The sequence below is a fragment of the Salvelinus sp. IW2-2015 genome, linkage group LG1 (genome assembly GCF_002910315.2).
Source record: "Salvelinus sp. IW2-2015 linkage group LG1, ASM291031v2, whole genome shotgun sequence".
In the NCBI taxonomy this organism is placed as follows: domain Eukaryota; kingdom Metazoa; phylum Chordata; class Actinopteri; order Salmoniformes; family Salmonidae; genus Salvelinus; species Salvelinus sp. IW2-2015.
Genome location: NC_036838.1, coordinates 12369674 through 12393300, shown reverse-complemented (window position 1 = coordinate 12393300; position 23627 = coordinate 12369674). Strand labels below are relative to the sequence as shown.

General features: G+C 43.4%; 1 protein-coding gene across 2 annotated transcripts; it reads left to right on the top strand.

Annotated features, from left to right (window-relative positions):
* The first annotated feature begins 5457 nt into the window (after positions 1-5457).
* LOC112067724 (cytochrome c oxidase subunit 6C-1-like) lies at positions 5458-23627 on the top strand. Of its 2 annotated transcripts, none has more exons than XR_011475073.1 (5): positions 5458-6162; positions 7315-7456; positions 7707-7845; positions 8675-8731; positions 8895-9107. XR_011475073.1 is itself a non-coding variant. In XM_023983630.1 (5 exons), exons 2-4 carry the CDS (start codon positions 7392-7394, stop codon positions 23101-23103), a joined length of 306 nt encoding a protein of 101 aa, XP_023839398.1. In that variant the 5' UTR covers positions 5458-6162; positions 7315-7391; the 3' UTR covers positions 23104-23109; positions 23528-23627. The 2 variants fall into 2 exon arrangements, 1 of the variants encoding a protein (XP_023839398.1); XM_023983630.1 differs by lacking the exons at positions 7707-7845; positions 8675-8731; positions 8895-9107 and adding exons at positions 22638-22752; positions 22978-23109; positions 23528-23627.

Genomic DNA, 23627 nt, shown 5'->3' with positions numbered 1-23627 from the left:
CTTCCCCCGCACTGTCCTTATGATTGTGCCATTGATCTTCTCCCAGGCACTACAACACCTCGGGGTCGATTGTGTTCTCTGTCTGGACCAGAGACCAAAGCTATGGAGGAGTACATAGAGGAGTCTCTGGCCACTGGGGCAGTCCGTCCGTCTGCATCTCCTGCCGGCACAGGGTTTTTCTTTGTGGAGAAGAAGGATAATACCCTGCGTCCGTGCATTGACTACCGGGGACTTAATGACATTACTGTCAAGAATCTCTACCCTCTACCTCTCCTCTGTGTTTGAACCTCTCCAGAGGGCTACCATATTATCCAAATTGGACCTTCGAAATGCCTACCACCTGGTTCGGATATGCGAGCGGGATGAGTGGAAGAGTGGACAGCCTTCAACACAGCCAGTGTTGAAGTACCAGGTCATGCCATTTGGACTCACCAACACCCCCGCTGTTTTCCAGGCTTTGGTCAATGATGTGCTCCGGGACATGCTAAACCGGTTTGTGTTCGTGTACCTTGACGACATCCTGTTTTTTTCCTTATCTGCACAAGAACATGTTCTTCATGTCAAACAGGTCCTTCAGCGCCTCCTGGAGAACCAACTGTTCGTGAAAGCTGAGAAGTGTGAGTTCCACAGCTCTACCATCACCTTTCTGGGATATGTCATTGCTGAGGGGAATGTTCAGATGGATCCTGAAAAGGTGAAAGCAGTGGTGGATTGGCCTCAACCAACGTCCAGGGTGCAGTTGTAACGTTTTTTTGGTTTTGCAAACCTTTACCGCCGTTGCATTTGGGACTGCAGCACCCTGGCGGCCCCCCTCTCGGCACCGTTCAAATGGTCTCCAGCTGTTGACAAAGCCTTTGTGGACCTGAAGCATCGGTTGACAACAGCGCCCATCCTCATCCATCTGACCCCTCGCGTCAATTTATGGTGGAAGTGGATGATTCAGATGTTGGAATGGGGGCCATCCTGTCCCAGCGATCTGCCCAGGACCAGAAGCTTCATCCCTGTGACTTCCTGTCCCATCGTCTCAATCCTGCTGAAAGGAACTACGATGTTGGCAACCGAGAACCCCTGGCGGTGAAGTCGGCGTTGGAGTGGAGGCACTGACTGGAAGGAGCAGAACAGCCATTCCTGGTCTGGACCGACCATAAAAACCTGGCATATCTCCGTACAGCCAAGCGCCTCAACTCCATGCAGGCCCGGTGGGCCCTCGGGTTCACCAGATTTAACTTCACCATCTCCTACCGCCCAGGGTCAAAGAATGTGAAGCCTGACGCCCTCTCCTGCCTATACAGTTCCTCTGCCACACCCTCGACATCTGAAACCATTCTCCCTACCTCATGCCTTGCTGCCACTGTGTATTGGGGTATTGGGAACCTGGTCCGCGAGGCACAACGGTCCCAGCCTGGACCTGAAGGAGGCCCGGCTAACCGGCTGTTTGTCCCTAATCCAGTCTGGTCCCGGGTCCTGGAATGGGCTCATTCCTCCAGGCTGACCTGTCATCCAGGGTCCCATCGAACATTAGCCTGCCTTCGACAATGTTTCTGGTGGCCCACAAGCTCCTTCTGGCCTCCTGCAGCCACTACAAGTTCCTCATCATCCCTGGTCTCATATCTCTGGACTTTGTCACTGGGCTCCCTCCGTCTGATGGCAACACTGTCATTCTGACGGTAGTCGACCGGTTCTCCAAGGCCGCCCATTTCATCCCTCTCCCCAAACTACCTTCTGCCAAGGAGACGGCCCAGCTTATGGTGCAGCATGTCTTCCGGATCCATAGACTCCCGGTAGACATGGTCTCCGATTGGGATTCTCGTCTCAGTTCCGGAAGGCATTCTGCACCCTTATTGGGTCGTCGGCCAGCCTGTCATCCGGATTCCATCCCCAAACTAACGGTCAGTCAGAGCGAGCCAACCAAGACCTGGAGATCACCTTAAGGTGCCTGGTCTCAACCAACCCCACTACCTGGAGCTGTCAACTGGTCTGGGTGGAGTATGCCCGGAACACTCTTCCCAGTTCTGCCATGGGACTCTCCCCTTTCGAGTGCTCCATGGGGTATCATCCTCCACTCTTCCCTGAACAAGAGCAGGAGGTCAGCGTACCCTCGGCCCAGATGTTTGTCCGCCGATGTCAACGTACCTGAAGAAGAGCCAGGGCGGCTATTCTAAAGACCAACTCCAGGTATCGTCGACAAGCGGACCGTCGCTGGACCCCAGCTCCTCGCTATCGCATTGGGCAGAGGGTATGGCTGCCCACACGGGACCTGCCCATTCGGGTAGAGTCCCGCAAACTGTCCCCTCGTTTAATTGGTCATTTTCCCAGCTCCAGAGTCCTGAGTTACACTGCTGTCTGTCTTGTGTTACCCCGTACCCTCCGTATTCACCCTACCTTCCATGTGTCTAAGATTAAGCCCGTGTATCACTGTTCTTTGTCTTCTGTCCCCAGGGCCCCCCCTCCTCCTCGTGTCATTGATGGCCATCCGGCCTACACGGTAAAACGTCTCCTGGGTGTTCGACCACGGGGAAGGGGGTTCCAGTACCTGGTTGACTGGGAGGGTTACGGCCCGGAGGAGAGGTGCTGGGTTCCCGCTAGAGACATCCTGGATCCAGCCCTCATCACCGACTTCCACCACCAACACCCCGGTCAACCCGGTATGCGCCCAGGTAGGACGCTAGGTGGCATCCCTAGAGGGGGGGGGGGGTACTGTCACACTCTGATCTGTTTCACCTGTCCTCGTTATTGTCTCCAACCCCTCCAGGTGTAGCTTGTTTTCCCCAGTGTATTTATCCCTGTGTTTCTCTCTGTGCCAGTTCATCTTGTAGGTTTTCAAGTCAACCAGCGTTTTTCCCGTTCTCCTGCTTTTTGCATTCTCCTTTTTCTAGTCCTCCCGGTTTTGACCCTTGCCTGTTTCTGGACCTTTCTGCCTGCCTTGACCACGAGCCTGTCTGCCACTCTGTACCTCCTGGACTCTGATCTGGGTTTGACCTGTTTGCCTGTCCACGACCATTCTCTTGCCTAACCCTTTGGATTAATAAACATTGTAAGACTCCAACCATCTGCCTCCTGTGTCTGCATCTGGGTCTCGCCTTGTGCCTTGATAAAGCCAACTCTAGCTGTACTAAGAAGAACAACCAGATATAAACTCATTGTTTTAAACTTGATATCCAAGGTGTCAGGCTCAATCATTCTACTCACCACCCAATTATATGTGGCAACAAGTGCATGACCAAATATTGCATATTTCAAATTGAGTACTTCAAAAACACCAGAAAACACATTGTAGAATGAGTAGATCACTACATCAACGAATTGATAGCATCATAACTCAGAACAGTAAATAAAAGGAAATTAAATTCACTACCCATTTAACAAACATGTCCCTTTTAAAAAAACATTACAGGCTCCTGGATCTCCTCTTCAACGAGGTCACCCTTGATCCACGCCGTATGGGGGAAGCTGTGCGAGCTATCCATCCCAAGAACACTGTCTGCCCAGCATGAGAGGCCTGTCAAGGAGGAGGCAATAGCTGGATTTGTCTCCCACTTCAATCTTGGGGGTAACTGAAACAAAGTGGGTGACTGAAGCCTGATTGATTGAAGTGGGGTACATGGGTCCCCCTCCTCTCCCCATCCCCATCAATCTCTGTAGTTGGTTGCATTTCTTAAAGTCTAAGTAATTCACTTTTGTGGGAAATGATATCACATTTTGCTACTTTGTATAGTTTTATTTTCAAGCATTCGGACGGGAGATGAGTATTACAAATTGTACGAATCAATGGGGTCCTGTACACTACAGGACGGCCGGGGCCCTATATTAGGCTTAATGGCTCTAATATTTTTTTAATGTTAAATTATGTTTCACCATTATTTCTAACCTTTATTTCGCATGAGTGTTCATGTTGATCAATATTTTGGCTATGCTGGCCTATTGTATATTATCAAATAAATGTTGGATCAAAACATACAATTCTGAACACATTGTCATTTACAATGCTAATGCAGAGGCACCAATAAATTGTCCAGTACACTTATTGTATCCTGTTTTCATGTACACTCTCTTATGTCAAAGCTTCTAAGGTGACTCTGGCTTTACTAATTCTTGTGAAGTGTATCAGTGAACTTTATTCTGTAAATAGCTACAAAACAATAGAAATGCACTTATTGTATTGTGTTTTGCTGCTGTTTGTCTGATATCCAAGAGGCCATGATCAGCTCTGTTGACCATGAGAGCATTTTGGATACTATTTAGGCTCAGAATGACGTGGCCCATTGTTTAACTGGTGTTTCAAAGAGCCATCCGTCAAGGCGAGCTGTTCTTTCAGGCTTCCTGATAGTTAGAGATGAGGAAATGTCACGTTCGTTATAATGAGTGGACCAAGATGCAGCGTGGTGTGGTATGGTTCCATCCTCTTTATTTTGAAGTGAAACTCAACGAAAACAATAAACCGCAAACCGAAACGTTAATGAAGTGCTCGCAGGCAACTATACATAGACAAGATCCCACAAAGCACAATGGGGAAATGGCTGCCTAAATATGATCCCCAATCAGAGACAACGATAAACAGCTGCCTCTGATTGGGAACCATACCAGGCCAACATAGATATATATATTCACCTAGCTAACCCACCCTAGTCACACCCTGACCTAACCAACATAGAGAATAAAAAGCTCTCTATGGTCAGGGCGTGACAGGAAAAAAGGTCAAATGTCTTAAATTCTGAGCATTAAAATAGTGGAAAAATATTATGGGTGATGTTTGTTCATTCAAAAGCTATTTTTATTTGGGGAAATAGGAAGAATGCGAGGGACCTTTAAGAAAGAAAAAAATATTCTGTGGGAATTTCAGTACTTCAGCATAACATTTTCTGCAGGTTTTCTCATGGTTTATTTAAACATTAAAACTTTCCATTGAAAATACAAAACTTCAAATGTTCAAAGAACATCTAAGAATGTTATTTAAAATCCTAAACATTCCGTTCTCAGCGTCAATAAAACTCTTTCCTCTATCTTGCTAAGTGTGTTCAGGTGTTGGCTGTGCCCACTAATTGGCCGCAACTGATCTTAATTAGTGCTTGTTTGCTTTTGAAATGTGGTCTGTTAGAATAGACTAAAATGAACTGCTTTGTATGAGTTTAAAAAAACATGGCATGCTAGATCCATCCTGGTGGCACAGTGGACAAAATGTAATGGATAGAGAACAGAAGATCAGGTCGAATCTCACTGACACTGTGCCACAATAAATAAATAAAAGTGTTTTCATGATTAATGCCTCAGCAAATTAATTTCCATGTGTCTTATCTGTGCTTCGAGTTCAAAACGGTTAACCCAAACAAGTGTTATGTGGTAAACCATGGGGTGTTGGGTTGAGCGTGCAGAGATGAACACAGAGACAGGGAGGTTCTAGTCAGGAAACACAACTTCACTAGGGAACAAAAGAAACATATCAAAATAACTTAAGTTTGGCTCAGCCCTTCTCAGATTCGGCTCTGTGAGCTTCGTTCCCTTCCGTAGGCTCACTCCTTGCCTCTCTCTCTGTCCTCTTTGTGGGTGCCATGGTGCTCCCTTTATGTGGTATGCACGGCTGGTTGGCACTCTCCCCTAATTACCTCTACTTGGGGCCATCAGCGTCGGGGTACAGCGTCTGTACTCCCAGCCGAGGGAGCCAACGTCGCGGCACCTCTATCACCAACTCCCCGGGGTAGACCTCCCGGGCGGGATACTATGGAACCCCGTTTGGGTCTTTGCGTGTCAAAAAGATACACGTCAAATAACACAATTTGACACGTCAAATAAGCTTCTTTACCAATCAGGACCTGAATATGACTCCACGTCACATAATATTTTAACACGTTCATTAATTTTGTACGTAGTTATTACACATTGATTTCACTCTCACTCGCATTTCATATGTCACAACGATTCACCGATACGTATGCTATGAGTCATAGATTTTGTCACTGATGATAACATTTGCATAAAGGTCGTTTTTGGACTCCGCCCAAGTCCTGATGAATGACGTTCACTCAACTTCTGTTCTTCTGAGGTAAAATTAGCTAGCTAGTTAACAATGGTGTCTTAATTTCTCGAAAATTGTAAATCTACCATCTCTGATTGCACCAGAATGCTGCTCACGGACAGAAGAGATGGACTTCAACCACCAATAGCCAGGTAACGTTAACTTAATGTTAGCTATCTATCTAACGTAGGTGTTGAGAGTGAGTGATGTAACAGCTGCAAAAAAAAGTAACTACATAATATAACACTAACGTTACCTAACTACCAACGGCGTTAGCTAGCAAACGTTAGATCTGCCTGCCATTGATATTTAACTGAACTCAAGATAGCTAGCTAACGTTAATTGTTCATAATCTAACGTTAACTATGGAATCTATAAAACATTAACTAGTTACTGCTGTACAGTAACGTTAGCTAGCGATGTTGAATGAAGATACTTTTTTTTAGCTAGATTGTAGCTAAAGTACGTTAGTTAAAATTGCATCGCCTGTCAATGCATGGTTGTCTTCATAGGTCGGAGGCTCAGTTGGCACAGTTTAGACAAGAGAACACTTTAGGGGTTGTTAACTACATAGAGATAAAATGTCACGGGACCCGTCGGGTCTGCAGTCTATTGTTCAGGCTAGAGACCATGTTGCGGAGCCTTCGGTGGGCAAGCGGTCATTTGATTGATGAAGAGATGGCCAGCAATCTAATTGCTGTTGCAGAGGAGTTCCTACAAGAGGCAAATGACATCCAACATTGTATCATTTTTTTTTTGTACGGCATGAGTGGTAAAGGCTGAGATTGTCTAATTTTACTTGTCCTGTGTTAAGTCTCCTGTGTCTGTCACGCCCTGAACATAGAGATCCTTTTATTCTCTATGTTGGTTAGGTCAGGGTGTGACTAGGGTGGGTTATCTAGGTTATTATTTGTCTATGTTGGCCTGGTATGGTTCCCAATCAGAGGCAGCTGTTTATCGTTGTCTCTGATTGGGGATCATATTTAGGCAGCCTTTTCCACTGGGTTTTTGTGGGATCTTGTTTGTGTGTAGTTGCCAGTGTGCACTGCATTTGACTTCACGTTTTTGTTCTGTATTGTTTTGGTGAGTTTCTTTAATTAAACATGTGGAACTCTACACACGCTGCGCCTTGGTCCGTTAATTCTACAATCGACCATGACAGTGTCAAGTCAATCAATGAAAAAAACATTTGGTTGGCCTATAATGCTGTTCCTATATTCTATATGGTGATCTTATAGTCTTTTAACCTAAAGTTTTTAGGAGTGTGTTTTGTAATTAATAATCTATTGTATTTTTTATTTCAGTATCCTATCAAGCGCCTTTGGWGGGAAGGCGGTATCACATCACCAAGGAGCAGCTTGAGTTCCTCATAGATTGTCATATGACCATCAGACAAATGGCAGATGTTCTCAATGTGTCGCACTCTGTGGGCCAGGGGCGCATGAGGTAAGTTATTGTAATTGAATAAAGAAATTGTAACAGAAGAGGGAGATCTCTAGATTTGATCACATTCCTGATTGATGTATCTTTTTGTGTTATTTTTGTATTTAGTCATTTTCAGCTTTTCAGGTCCTACTCACTGTTGTCAGACACTCAGCTGGATGAGAGGATCAAAGAGCTGATATCAATAAAAACAGAATGGCGTCACTATAAGAGAAAAAAAGGTTTTGTAAAACAAACGTATCTTGTTTTTAAGGTGGAGGATTGTTATCCATGGTGCTGTGGATGGTTACAGCAGACTTGTAGTGTTTCTGAAGGCCTCTGACAACAACAAGAGTGCCACAGTCATGGAGTCATTCGAAGCAGCCATCACCAGCTACGGAGTACCATCCCGGGTGAGATGTGACCGGGTGGTGAAAACAACCATATCTGTGACTTCATGGAGCAGTTCAGGGGTGGTGAGAGGGYAAGTGCCCTCAGAGGAAGGAGCACTCACAACCAGAGGATAGAGCGGCTGTGGGGGGARGTCTGGCATGGAGTCTCCAACATTTACCATGACCTGTTCACCTTCTTGGAGACGGAGCAGATCATCGACATCAACAATGAGGTGCACCTGTGTAAACTGCACTTTGTGTTCCTGCCACAGGTGAACAGAGATCTTGCTGTGTTTGCCAGTCAGTGGAACCACCATGGACTGAGGACTGAACAATGACAGTCACCTCTGCAGTTGTTCGTCTCGGGTTCCCTGGCAATGCAGAGGGCCAATCTGACAGCAGTAAGGGATTTGTTTACCCCAAATTCAACCACCATCAGCTCTCAAGCCACCACCTCAGCTCCTCCAACCACCACCTCAGCTCCCCCAACCACTGGCACCGCAGCTCTTTATTGGTCGGAATGGGTGATTGTGCCACAAATCCAGTTCACCATCAGCAACACACAGATGGAACTGTTGCGGACAATAATTCCATTGGAAGGCCCCAGAGGCAGCCTGGGAGTTYACAATCTACAGAGGGTTATGGCAGTTATATCTTCAGCGCCACTCGTTCCTACTCCAACCTGACTTACTACATACACCCCTGATACTCCCCTACTGGGATGAGGGATTGGACGCTATATRTTCAGCGCCACTCYTTKCTTTGAATCAGTTCATTTTTATAATACTATTATACATTTCATAATACTAACATTCCCCCTCTTTCACACACTGTATGATTTGGTCTCTAGAAAGGTACGATAGACATCTTCAACTCTAAACGGATGGGGACCAGAGTTTGGACACAGGTGGCCTTAACTTTTGTTAAGTACTTCCCAAGTACTTCTGTCTGGTCATATTTGGAGAGAGTCAGGTACTGTTAAGATATACGGCCTATGGTTATTGTATTTTGCTCTATGGCGCTTTAGCACAGCAGTCCATCTGCTGACACAATATTTGACTTCCACTCAGTACAACACGACCCAGGAGAGGCCTACTGCAAGCACTGGTTTGGAGCCTTCAGAGCGCGCCTGCTGTGGGAGGACAACAGAACATTCTGAATGGACATTATTAAAACAGAACTTACATTTTTGTAATGCCCAATCGGGACTTTTATAACTTGTTAAAATAAATAATTGTGTGGAGAACGCCCTATAGTTAAAAAAATAAACTATGAAGATAGTGGTTCGCCCCCGTTACATTTTATATAATTGTGATTAACAGCAACCTATTGCGGTTAGTAACATAATATTTTTGACACATTGTGACAGCTCAAATGATGTGGTTGAAGATGGACTAGTGCAGGGCTCCTAACCTTGTTCCTGGAGAGCTACTGTCTTGTAGGTTCACTCTGACCCTAATCTAGTGCACCTGATTTTAATAATTACCTGCTTAATAAGTTAATGAGGTTAGTTACAACTGAGTTTGGATTGAAAAACTACAGGAGGGTAGCTCTCCAGGAACAGGGTTGGAGAGCCTAGGACTAATGGATCTAGTTCTTAGATCAATGCATTTGAAATTCGATAAGTCACTACGAAGGTGCAGTTCCCAGACGTGGAGCTGTCACTTAATGCAATGGATGGGAAGCCTTATTTCATGTAGTTCTAATTAAATGATAATGGCTGAAGTTAATTTGTTCTTAATGTAGGACATCAAATTATCAGATTTAGATGAGTTGGCTGCAATATGGCAGCAGTACTTCAGTCAATATCAGCAACGATATTGGTTATTAGTGAAGTGTCAGTAAAGTGTTTCTAAAAAAACTAAACCTTAACACCAAGACAAGCAATATGGATTGTATAATTTCATTTTAATGATCATTAAGTGAACAATAACAGCCAATATGGAAATACAGTGCATTTGGAAAGTATTCAGACCCCTTGACTTTTTTTAAAATGTTGTTACATTAGAGCCTTATTCTAAAATGTATTAAATAAATAAAAATGTAGGGTCATACCCAAGAAGACTCTATGGTGTAACCGCTGCCAAAGGTGCTTCAACAAAATACTGAGTAAAGGGTCATAAATGTAATATTTCATCTTTTTATACATTTGCAAAAATGTCAACCTGTTTTTGCTTTCTCATTATGGGGTATTGTGTGTAGATTGATGAGGGGGGGGAATGTGTATCCATTTTTGAGTAAGGCTGTAACGTAATAAAATGTGGAAAAAGTCAAGGGGTCTGAATACGTTCCGAATGCACTGTACAAACAATACAGATGTAAGTAGATAATGCTTAAATGTTGATGTGCAGTTACATTTTCAAACACTCAATTGCTACTGTAGTTTAGTGCTACTAGATACAATTATGTATCGTAAAAATGTTTTTATGCAACACCGAAATGTGGGGAATTCACAATACCGGAGGTCATGAATTCCCTAAAGGCATTGTAGGTGCTATGAAGAGGGAGCCTTAGTCTCACAGCACACGTGTTTGCCTCTGGGTACTTTTTATTCTGCTGCCCAGCGAGACGCCCTCGCGCTGTGTGGGGGAATTCGATGGTCGGGGTGTCCTCAAACCCAAGGGGTGGCACCGCCGTTGCCCCAGTAGCAAACTCCAACACCATCGCCACTGTTAGAGGAGGACATTCTCCACCTGAGGAGTACACAGTAAAACATTTAAAATACACATTTAAATCACAAAATGGAATAATATGCAGTTACTGATAAACTTGAACTATTTAAGGCGGTGACCCGTTCCTGTAGGTTCATGCTCTACAACATTCGCAGAGTACGACCCTGCCTCACACAGGAAGCGGCGCAGGTCCTAATCCAGGCACTTGTCATCTCCCGTCTGGARTACTGCAACTCGCTGTTGGCTGGGCTCCATGCCTGTGCCATTAAACCCCTACAACTCATCCAGAACGCCGCAGCCCGTCTGGTGTTCAACCTTCCCAAGTTCTCTCACGTCACCCCGCTCCTCCGCTCTCTCCACTGGCTTCCAGTTGAAGCTCGCATCCGCTACAAGACCATGGTGTTTGCCTACGGAGCTGTGAGGGGAACGGCACCTCCGTACCTTCAGGCTCTGATCAGGCCCTACAACCAAACAAGGGCACTGCGTTCATTCATCTCTGGCCTGCTCGCCTCCCTACCTCTGAGGAAGTACAGCTCCCGCTCAGCCCAGTCAAAACTGTTCGCTGCTCTGGCACCCCAATGGTGGAACAAACTCCCTCACGACGCCAGGTCAGCGGAGTCAATCACCACCTTCCGGAAACACCACCTCTTTAAGGAATACCTAGGATAGGATAAAGTAATCCTTCTAACCCCCCCCCCCTTAAAAGAGTTAGATGCACTATTGTAAAGTGGTTGTTCCACTGGATATCATAAGGTGAATGCACCAACTTGTAAGTCGCTCTGGATAAGAGCGTCTGCTAAATGACTTAAATGTAAATGTAAAATTTACCTTGCACCTCAGCCAGCCAGTTGAACCAGTGGCAGATGGTGTCGTTCTCCAAACACCGCCGGTTACCGCTAGGTATGAAATAGGTTACTTTAAACAGGTCCCGCAGGTCCCTGGCAGTGGGAGGCTATATGGAGTCCACAAAAAGTGCTCGGAGGTTGTCCGGGTTGTTCCCCAATGCTTCGAGCAGCCCAAGAGAGTTGAGACGATATTTGAACCTGTTATGTTTTAGAGACAGTATGTATATTTAAAATAAGTGTTAAGGACAATATAGTGATGTGTATTGATTTAGGGGAGTGGACTGATTAAAAATACTTATGTTAGAGGAGGTAATGACAAGTACTTCACAGATTTATAACAGAGTTGACTTACTGCTCCAAGGCCACCTGCATGCTCCCTTGGACAAATTGTTGAGTCACCAATTCAACCACACCATCTCTGTCCTCCATTGTCTTGACAACAATCCTTTTTTTGTAGGGGAACGAGCCTCCTGTCTGTCTTAAAGGCCTCTACATTTGGATTCATCTGGGGGAATGTTTCCCCCAAAACCTTCATGAAGCTGCACCCCTCCTGACAATAGGGCACTTTAATCTGCCTCACAGGATACTCTAAAGATACTGAGATATGGAAACATTATTTAAATCTAATAAAAAGTATCCTAATATAAAACAGGGATTCAGTCCATGATCTTTAAATCAGTAAAATAACCTACAATAAGTCTATGTTTAATCACAAGATAGATTCACACCTAGCTTACTTACAAAGCAAGCACTGTGCATCGCACTGTGCCTCATGTACTACATGGATATAGGGYAAATGTACCTATCCTGTTCAGCTGCCGGATGGTAGGGTCAGCGATCAGGCAAACCCTCATAGTTATCAACCTGCTTCTCCCGGTTTGCCGCCTTTGGATTCCAGCATTATTCCGTCCCTGAATGATTGAAATCTGACATGTGCAAATGTTATAAAAATTATAATAATGACACTCAGCATAATTGACGCCGCCCATTCTTGCACACACCACGGTAGCTGTTGCAATCATTAGCAAGCTAACGTTACTAGGTAGTTGTGCCAGTTAATGTTGACTTTTGCCAAGTATTACCTAACCTACCAGAATTAATCCTACCTTTGAACCACCCGATCCTCCTGGAGTGGTTGTAAAGGTGGTTGCACTTGGCTGGCAAAACTTAAAAAGCGGTCTCATGTTTTCAAGGTTCGACATCAAATCAAATCAAGTTTATTTTATATAGCCCTTCGTACATCAGCTAATATCTCGAAGTGCTGTACAGACACCGCAGCCTAAAACCCCAAACAGCAAGCAATGCAGGTGTAGAAGCACAGTGGCTAGGAAAAACTCCCTAGAAAGGCCAAAACCTAGGAGAAACCTAGAGAGGAACCAGGCTATGAGGGGTGGCCAGTCCTCTTCTGGCTGTGCTGGGTGGAGATTATAACAGAACTATGCCAAGATGTTCAAATGTTCATAAGTGACAAGCATGTCAAATAATAATCATGAATATTTTCAGTTGGCTTTTCATAGCCGATCATTCAAGAGTTGAAATAGCAGGTCGGGACAGGTGGCGGTTCCATAACCGCAGGCAGAACAGCTGAAACTGGAATAGCAGCAAGGCCAGGTGGACGGGGACAGCAAGGAGCCATCAGGCCCAGCAGCCCCGACGCACGGTCCCAGGGCTCAGGTCCTCCGAGAGAGAGAAGAGAGAGGAAGGAGGGAATTAGAGAGAGCCAAGATTTTCAAAATGTTCATAAATGACAAGCATGGTCAAATAATAATCAGGAATAAATGTCATTTGGCTTTTTCATAGCCGATCATTAAGATTGAAAACAGCAGGTCTGGGACAGGTAGGGGTTCCATAACCGCAGGCAGAACAGTTGAAAACTCGAACAGCAGCAGGCGGACTGGGGACAGCAAGGAGTCATCATGCCCGGTCCTGACGTATGGTCAGGGCTCCGGTCCTCGAGATGAAAAGAAGAGAGGTAAGGAGAGAATTAGAGAAGCCAAGATTTTCAAAATGTTCATAAATGACAAGCATGGTCAAATAATAATCAGGAATAAAAGTCAGTTGGCTTTTCATAGCCGATCATTAAGAGTTGAACAGGGTAGGGGTTCCATAACAGCAGGCAGACAGTTGAAACTGGAACAGCAGCAAGGCCAGGTGGACTGGGGACAGCAAGGAGTCATCATGCCCGGTTTGCCGTGACGTATGGTCTTAGGGCTCAGGTTCTCCGAGAGAGAGAAAGAAGAGAGAACGAGAGAATTAGAGAGAGCATACTTAAATTCACACAGGAACTGGATAAGATAGGAGAAGTACTCCAGGTATAACCAACTGACCCTACCCCCCGACACATTAAACTACTGCAGCATAAATACTGGAGGCTGAGACAGGAGGGGTCAGGAGACACTGTGGCCCCATCCGATGATACCCCGGACAGGGCCAAACAGGAAGGATATAACCCACCCACTCTGCCAAAGCACAGCCCCCACACCACTAGAGGGATATCTTCAACCACCAACTTACAATCCTGAGACAAGGCCGAGTATAGCCCACAAAAGATCTCCACCACAGCACAAACCAAGGGGGGGGGCCAACCCAGACAGGAAGATCACGTCAGTAACTCAACCCACTCAAGTGACGCACCCCTCCTAGGACGGCATGAAAGAGCACCAGTAAGCCAGAACTCAGCCCCTGTAATAGGGTTAGGGGCAGAGAATCCCAGTGGAGAGAGGGGAACCGGCCAGGCAGAGACAGCAAGGGCGGTTCGTTGCTCCAGAGCCTTTCCGTTCACCTTCACCTCCTGGGCCAGACTACCACTAATCATATGACCTACTGAAGAGATAAGTCTTCAGTAAAGACTTAAAGGTTGAGAACGAGTCTGCGTCTCTCACATGGGTAGGCAGACTATTCCATAAAAATGGAGATCTATAGGAGAAAGCCCTGCCTCCCGCTGTTTGCTTAGAAATTCTAGGGACAATTAGGAGGCCTGCGTCTTGTGACCGTAGCGTACGTGTAGGTATGTACGGCAGGACCAACTCGGAAAGATAGGTAGGAGCAAGCCCATGTAACGCTTTATAGGTTAACAGTAAAACCTTGAAATCAGCCCTTGCCTTAACAGGAAGCCAGTGTAGGGAGGCTAGCACTGGAGTAATATGATCAAATTTCTTGGTTCTAGTCAGGATTCTAGCAGCCGTATTTGCACTACTGAAGTTTATTTAGTGCTTTATCCGGGTAGCCGGAGTAGAGCATTGCAGTAGTCTAACCTAGAAGTAACAAATGCATGGAATAATTTTTCTGCATCATTTTTGGACAGAAATTTTCTGATTTTTGCAATGTTACGTAGATGAAAAAAGCTGTCCTTGAACCAGTCTGGATATGTTCGTCAAAAGAGAGATCAGGGTCAAGAGTAACGCCGAGGTCCTTCACAGTTTTATTTGAGACGACTTTACAACCATCAAGATTAATTGTCAGATTTAACAGAAGATCTCTTTGTTTCTTGGGACCTAGAACAAGCATCTCTGTTTTGTCCGAGTTTAAAAGTAGAAAGTTTGCAGCCATCCACTTCTTATGTCTGAAACACAGGCTTCTAGCGAGGGCAATTTTGAGGCTTCACCATGTTTCATTGAAATGTACAGCTGTGTGTCATCCGCATAGCAGTGAAAGTTAACATTATGTTTTCGAATAACATCCCACGGTAAAATATATAATGAAAACAATAGTGGTCCTAAAACGGAACCTTGAGGACACCGAAATGTACAGTTGATTGTCAGAGGACAAACCATTCACAGAGACAAACTGATATCTTTCCGACAGGTAAGATCTAAACCAGGCCAGAACTTGTCCGTGTAGACCAATTTGGGTTTCCAGTCTCTCCAAAAGAATGTGGTGATCGATGGTGTCAAAGGCAGCACTAAGGTCTAGTAGCACGAGGACAGATGCAGAGCCTCGGTCTGACGCCATTAAAAGGTCATTTACCACCTTCACAAGTGCAGTCTCAGTGCTATGATGGGGTCTAAAACCAGAACTGAAGCATTTCGTATACATTTTGTATTTGTATTCAGGAATGCAGTGAGTTGCTGCGCAACAGCTTTTTCAAATTTTTTTGAGAGGAATGGAAGATTCGATATAGGCCGATAGTTTTTTATATTTTCCGGGTCAAGGTTTGGCTTTTTCAAGAGAGGCTTTATTACTGCCACTTTTGTGGTTTGGTACACATCCGGTGGATAGAGAGCCGTTTATTTGTTAACATATGACGGCCAAGCACAGGAAGCAGCTCTTTCAGTAGTTTAGTAGGAATAGGATCCAGTATGCAGCTAGAAGGTTTAGAGGCCATGATTATTTTCATCATTGTGTCAAGAGATATAGTACTAAAACACTTGAGTGTCTCCCTTGATCCTAGGTCCTGGCAGAGTTGTGCAGACTCAGGACAATTGAGCTTTGAGGAATACGCAGATTTAAAGAGGAGTCCATAATTTGCTTTCTAATGATCATGATATTTTCCTCAAGAAGTTCATGAATTTATTACTGCTGAAGTGAAAGCCATCCTCTCTTGGGGAATGCTGCTTTTTAGTTAGCTTTGCAACAGTATCAAAAAGAAATTTTGGATTGTTCTTATTTTCCTCAATTAAGTTGGAAAAGTAGGATGATCGAGCAGCAGTGAGGGCTCTTCGGTACTGCACGGTACTGTCTTTCCAAGCTAGTGGAAGACTTCCAGTTTGGTGTGGCGCCATTTCCGTTCCAATTTTCTGGAAGCTTGCTTCAAAGCTCGGGTATTTTCTGTATACCAGGGAGCTAGTTTCTTGACAAATGTTTTTCGTTTTTAGGGGTGCAACTGCATCTGGGTATTGCGCAAGGTTAATTGAGTTCCTCAGTTAGGTGGTTAACTGATTTTTGTCCTCTGACGTCCTTGGGTAGGCAGAAGGAGTCTGGAAGGGCATCAAGGAATTTTTGTGTTGTCTTGAGAATTTATAGCACGACTTTTGATGCTCCTTGGTTGGGGTCTGAGCAGATTATTTGTTGCGATTGCAAACGTAATAAACTTAGTCGTTTGTTGGTGATGATGAATGAGAAGTTTTTCATATAGTGAATGGCCAACATTTGCATATAGTTTACATATTGTTATTTGACGCATCAAATAGTGTTATTTGACACGTCAAAGAGTGTTATTTGACGTGTATCTTTTGACACGCAAAGACCCAACGGCGTTCCATAGGATACCACAGTTATTAAAGTCTTATTGAAACATTCAGTAAAGGTTATTAAAACTTCTTAGGGATGAGATGGGCTGAAATCCCGTTAACGGATCGATTTGACACCAGCCAGTGAAAGTGCAGGGCGCAAATTCAAACAAAAGAAATCTCAATATTAAAATTCCTCAAACATACAAGTATTATACACCATTTTAAGATACAGTTGTTGTTAATCCCACCACAGTGTCCGATTTTAAAAAGGCTTACGACTAAAAGCATACCATGCGATTATGTTAGGTCAGCGCCAAGTCACAGAAAAACACAGCCATTTTTCCAGCCAAAGAGAGGAGTCACAAAAAGCAGAAATAGAGATCAAATTAATCACTAACCTTTGATGTTCTTCATCAGATGATACTAGTAGGACTTCATGTTACACAATACATGTATGTTTTGTTCGATAAAGTTAATATTTATATCCAAAAATCTCAGTTTACATTGGCGCGTTATGTTCAGTAATGTTTTGCTTCCAAAACACCCAGTGATTTTGCAGAGATCCACATCAATTTACAGAAATACTCATTATAAATGTTGATCAAAATACAAGTGTTATGCATGGAATTAAAGATATACTTCTCCTTAATGCAACCGCTGTGTCAGATTTCAAAAAAGCTTTAATAATCTGAATACAGCGCTCAGGCAACCAAAACAAGTCACACAGATACCCGCAATGTTGTGGAGTCAACAGAAGTCAGAAATAGCATTGTAAATATTCACTTACCTTTGATGATCTTCATCGGAATGCACTCCCAGGAATCCCAGTTCCACAATAAATGTTTGTTTTGTTTGATAAAGTCCATCATTTATGTCCAAATACCTACTTTTTGTTCGCGCGTTTAGTTCACAAATCCAAATTCACGAGGCGCAGGCACTTAGTCCAGAAAAAAAAGTTATATTACAGTTCTTAAAAACATGTCAAACGATGTATAGAATCAATCTTTAGGATGTTTTTAACATTTAAATCTTCAATAATGTTTCAACCGGACAATTCCTTTGTCTTTAGAAATGAAAAGGAACGCTGCTCGCTCTCACGGCCGTGCGCATGATTTAGCTCATGGCATTCTGCCAGACCTCTTAGTCAAACAGCTCTTATTCGCTCCCCCTTCACAGTAGAAGCCTGAAACAAGGTTCTAAAGACTGTTGACATCTAGTGGAAGCCTTGGGAACTGCAATCGGACCAAATTTACACTGTTTCTTGGATAGCCAAATACAAACCTCAGTCCCACTTCCTGGTTGGATTTTTTCTCAGGTTTTTGCCCTGCCATATGAGTTCTGTTATACTCACAGACATCATTCAAAAAGTTTTAGAAACTTCAGAGTGTTTTCTATCCAAATCTACTAATAATATGCATATTTTAGCTTCTGGGCCTGAGTAGCAGGCAGTTTACTCTGGGCACCTTATTCATCCAAGCTACTCAATACTGCCCCGCCATCCATAAGAAGTTAAAAAACCTCCAAATAACCTTTAAATGTAATTGAAAACACTCATAAAATTTGGAGAATGTCCTCTGAACATTATTTAATTACCTTCAAATAACCTATAATTTTCATTCTCAGAACGTTAATAAAACCTTCCAGGACAACTTTCAGGGAACCATAGTGAAATGTTATCAGAACCTCCCTGCAATCTAAAAATGTACGTTCCCAGAACAGGCAAGATTTTCACTTCTGTTCTCAGAACATTTAAAAAACGTTCAGTTTTACCGGTCAGGAAACATATGGCTTCGTTCCCAGAACCAATGGAAAACCAAAAACATCTCCAAATCTCCAAGGAACCAAATGTGCTAGCTAATTGGCCTACAAATGCATAGGCCTACATCATATGCATTGTGACAGCACTGTTAATAAGCCATTGGCACATTGGGATTTTGTGTCCGAGAATTTCGATGGAGCCAATACTTTGTCAATAGGAGTCATCCATGCTGGATGAATGACAACAGAACAAAAAACTTACAACACTTGAAGATTCTAAAGTCATATGACTTTTCAGCAAGGTAGCATGCCCAGTAAAGTCAGGTCAGGGGTCCAGCTGCAGACAGAACAGCAGCATGGGATCAGTAGCATGACCAGGTGGATTGGGGACAGGAACAGCCAGGAAACCTCAGGCCAGTTTGTTCTCAGGTTGGCCTCAAGGTGGGTTGATCGAAACGCGGGGTAGAACTCGCACAAAAAGCCAGGCCCTATAGAGTACCGCAGTATGAGTCTTAATACCCATAAAACCTAGCGGTCTTGCAGGGAAATGGTTCCAATTGTTTTTCCACCATTCATTTTTCCATAGGGGATTTTAGAAACACTTAAAGGGCTGTGTTTCGTGTAGGCTTACACTGGCATGACCTTTTGATATAAGTCTCTAGGACAAGATGACTTTTATCAATATATTTGCCTGTATTTACCCCCCCCCCCCAAAAAAAATATGAAATGCTATCTAGCTGCTAATGTGGCTATCATAAAGAACTATAAATGTCATATTGATCTGGACGAGACTGATGAATCAAGGCAAAGGTTAGAATCTCTGGATTAACTATCTAATCTTAGCTAAAGGTAGTAATTAATAAATTGGCAAAATTTCTTTAAATTGACAATTTTGTAAACTGTCTTGCGCAAGTTTTAAATTGACACAATCCCTGTTAACAAAGGTGTCAGCTAGAGATGACGTGCAGGAGTTTGCAAGGATTTGTTGTTTTGTTATACTGAAGTACTGAAATTCCCACAGAAGAACATTGTTTCTTAACATTATCTGAACAATGAGAACATTACTTTAAATAGAACCATAAGGAAACCTGTAGGAAACTTTATGCTGAAGTACATATGGTTCTCAGTATGTGCTAGCTGGGTATCCTGCACCATTCCTAGAACATTGTGGGAAGGTTGTGTGCAAAATAACTACAGGATAACCACGCTCTCACCAAGCTCAGAACGTTATGTGCTAGCTGGGTACCTTCTGCCACCAGTGTAGTGTCTGAGTTAATCTATGAAATGTAATTTAAGGATGGAACTTCACGTTGAAGGTATACAGTACTTGACTCAGTCTACAAAAATAATCACCACTCATTGTTCAACTAGTCTCCACTATCTATACCATAGACATCAGTGGAGGCTGCTGAGGGGAGGACGGCTCATAATAATTGCTGGAATGGAGTTAATGGAATGGTATCCGAAATATCAAACATGTGGTTTCCATGTGGTTGATGCCATTCCATTGACTCCATCCCAGACAGTATTATATGCCGTCCTCACCTCAACAGCCTCTGATAGACATTAAAACCAGTAGTTAGTGATAGCGCTGATGGCGCATGAAGCTGGAAGTATTTGAATTTGAAGCGTGCCATATTGCTGAATGGGGTTGAATGGCACCAAAAAAAATTGCTAAGGAACATGTTGAAAGTGGCCGTAACTAGCAAAGGTTCATGGTCGATGTAGTTATTTTCATCCTGCCTGAGCGACACGTGCAAAAAGTGTGCATGAGGGCACAAGACCGTGATTGGTCTGTGATTGGCACGTGGTCCTGTGTGACTAAATGTAGTAGCCAGAATGGATCACTATTTTAAAAGATATCTCGATTTGTAGCGAACTTTAAAATTATTCACTGTGTGAATCGAGCTTGATCATATTTTATTTTTAATTGCCCAAAATGCGTGTCATTTTGGGGGGTTTGGCCATTCTGACGATTGTAATTTACATATACTTTCTAGGGCGGAACAGGGTTTTTAGCACCGCTAGGTTGCTACGCAGTAGCCGACCAGCAAGAGCTCATGATTTCACTCTCCAGACCAGACACTGGGGGCCTGGTCTATACCAAGGGGCCAGGTTTCCAGTCCAGAAGCACGGTTTAGACTGCACTTACAGTTTTGCTTCAATTTCCATAAACGGCCACATAGAGAAGTCAGATATTAAAATTCATAATAAGACACTTTAGTCATCAGCTTTGTGCACAAAACATCCATTGAAATATTCAAATAATTGTCGCTGAGGCCACTTTTTTCCCCCATCACTCACACCGACGATATTAACATTATATATTCATCCAATATCTGCCATGTTTTTGGATGATGTGATGATTACATAGCTGCTAGCTGCTCGCTGTGTGCACCGAGTGCTAGTGCGCATGGGATGTTTGAGGTATAAACAGGATGAAACCCGGATTTAGAAGGTCCATGAATCGGCCTATGCAAATGTGAGTAGATTACCTTGAAGACGAGGTCAGACATCTTGGACACAGTCTCCAATTAGTATTATACCTCTATGGTCTATACACCATGAGTCATTGATGCCAGTAAAAAACATGTGCAAGAGCAATGTCATCATCAGGTATACTGATATATTTTATGTTAGTTTATTGCACCATAAAGAATATAAGCAGGAATCACTAGGGCATCTCTGATGATCATTCTTGTGCGCGGATACTTCCATCATGGATATTTCTCGAGTCCTGGATTTTCCCCGTAGTATTCCTTCTGCAAGATTGTCGGTCTTCACTAGCAGCCACAAAGTCATAAACCCTGCATATTTCTACAATCTTCTTAAAATTAGATTTTAAACCTAACCTTAACCTTTGAATTAAAACCAATAAGCACATTTTTGTTTCCATTAATGTATCTCGTAAAAACCAAGATTGTCCCTTCGCAAGACCAATTCCTTCCATCACTCTTTCCCTTTCCTTTTGTGCCACAACGTCAAAGATTTTCATAACTAAACCAAGATAGACCACAGCCTGTCGTTTCTAATGGGAACAGATTAGTCATAGTGGGCAGAACAAGCAAGGAGGTGGGCAGAGCCAAGCACGAGTTAGCAAGATTCTATTGGCCCGTTCTAGCATACATCTGCATATATCTGATTTGGGAACGGAAAACTGTATTGAGATCAAATGTTTCATCAATGAGAACATTTGCAGAATGTAGGCCAAAATCCATCTCGTTCCATCTTCTCCCACTTGCCCGTGGGCTTCCTCTCACTACCATATATATGAATATGAATAGGGAAACCGACCGACCTCCAGTACAGTAAGTGGCGGTGTATGCGCCTTTCAGTTGGTTGCGATCCGCCAATACAAATTTAAAGAAGAATAAATATTCCATCCGCATAAATCCGAACGATCAACGAATCAGAGGTGCGCTAACACATTTTGGTGAAGGTCGTGAGTGCTTCTTGTAAGTATTCAGTAAATGTGAAACCAAACGCTTTCTATTAAACATGTACAGACAATATATACTTAAAGTTGTTTAAATGTTATGATTCTTTCCATTACATGGTCAATTTGTAATTGTCGACGTTACCCGTTAGTTTGTTGCTAAGTTTGCTAACCTCTCGATATGTTCTCTATTCAATGTTTCAGTTGTTGGTGTAGTAGTTTTACTGTCAGAATACACAGATATATATCTAGCCAATTGCAGCTAACATTTAGGTAATTATGTTGACTTTCTTTTCTTTACAAAGATTAGCGGCCGACAGCGCTAGGGTAGATGGACCTACGTTAGCTATCTAAGCTAAGGAGCTTGTTAGCATTACATTTTACATTTGAGTCATGACATTGATAGTGTCACATTTTCAGAGAACCATTAAAACTAAGTTAAGTAGCTAGGTAGGTAAGTAAACTTTTGACACAACTAGCTGCCAGTAGTTAACGAAGGTAGCACTTGATTCTGTACCAGCACACATTGGCTAGACTGATATAGCTAGCCATACTTCTTCTAATGGACTATTTCTAAATAGAGGCATTTTACATGCAATATATATGGATCACATTGGCCAATGTCAATAGCATCACCAGCTTCAGATGGAGATATTATGTTTTTCTGAATTGCCAATCCGATTGGTGTCCTTTCTTTTGAAGGGGAATCTGCTAGCTACCACTTGGGATTGATCCAAATGTGACTTGGGTGTTGGTCACGCAGCTAAATGCCTGATTAAACTTCACCACACAGCAAATTCATTACAATCAACTTATGTACGATCTTTAAGTACAACCAATATATTTCTTGACATAAGGACATTTCTGGAAGCAGCATTGTTGTACTTAAAACCAAGTAAATGATGTGTCATTTCTCTTCTGAACATTCCAGGAATTCCACAATGTCTCTGGCTAAGCCTGCAATGCGAGGACTCCTTGGGAAGCGTCTGCGGTTCCATTTGCCCATTGCCTTCGCTCTGTCATTGGTGGCTGCAGCAGCTTTCAAGGTCAGCTGACAATCTTGTTTTTGTTTAAGGCGGCCTGGGATTTCAGCAAGGCGGCCACCTTAGCATTTTCTATGTAGGAAAAGCCCTGGGGAGAGAAGTATGGAATGGTTAAAGTCCATCATGGACTTTATCACAATGAATGGATATCGTCAGCAACGGGCATGTTTTTGTATTCATAAGTAAATACTTCCTTCTGATGAGGTAATATTGTCTTTGTCTTCTCAGTACGGTGTAACAGAGCCCAGGAAACAGGCCTATGCCAATTTCTACAAACAATATGACACCACAAAGGAGTTCAACAACATGAGGGAAGCTGGCGTTTTTGAAAGTGTTAGGCCAACTGGCAAATAAAACCCTGTGAGTATTTTGCAATCAATGAGGCATCATTTCATCTATCTATTAGGCCAGTGTTCTTCACTCCTTGTCCTGGAGGGCTGCATTGGGTGCAGGCTTTTGTCCCAGCCAGCCCCACATTGGCACACCTCGGTTGTGTTCTGTAGGCTCAAATCAGAACATTTGTCAATGTTCAACTTGTCCTGTAAGAGTGCAAATGTTTCTAAAATGTTTCAGAACATTGTTGCCTACTGAACAAGCCCTTGAATTTGCTAAACAAGGTCTCGATGATTTGTTGAGCTAAGTTTTTTGGTGCTAACCTTAACAAGGAGGATAAAAGAATGCTGCAGTCCTCTTGGACCATGAGTGGATGGTTTTATAATAATTTGTCAATGTTATAGCTGCAATACTGCAATGTGTTATGTCCCTTTCTGTATTACAGCTGGTGTCCCATTGTGCATTCCTGGTCTGATGTTCCAGCTCTGATTTACTCATCGAACACTGCGGTTATGTTCTCGTGAATAAATTATTCTCTATGGGTG

Excerpts from the sequence above, each read along its gene's own strand:
- LOC112067724 (XM_023983630.1), top strand. The coding sequence starts at position 7,392 with ATGACCATCAGACAAATGGCAGATGTTCTCAATGTGTCGCACTCTGTG. Across the intron at positions 7,457-22,637 it reads GTGGGCCAGGGGCGCATGAG|GAATTCCACAATGTCTCTGG; the intron begins GTAAGTTATTGT and ends TGAACATTCCAG. Across the intron at positions 22,753-22,977 it reads TGGCTGCAGCAGCTTTCAAG|TACGGTGTAACAGAGCCCAG; the intron begins GTCAGCTGACAA and ends TTGTCTTCTCAG.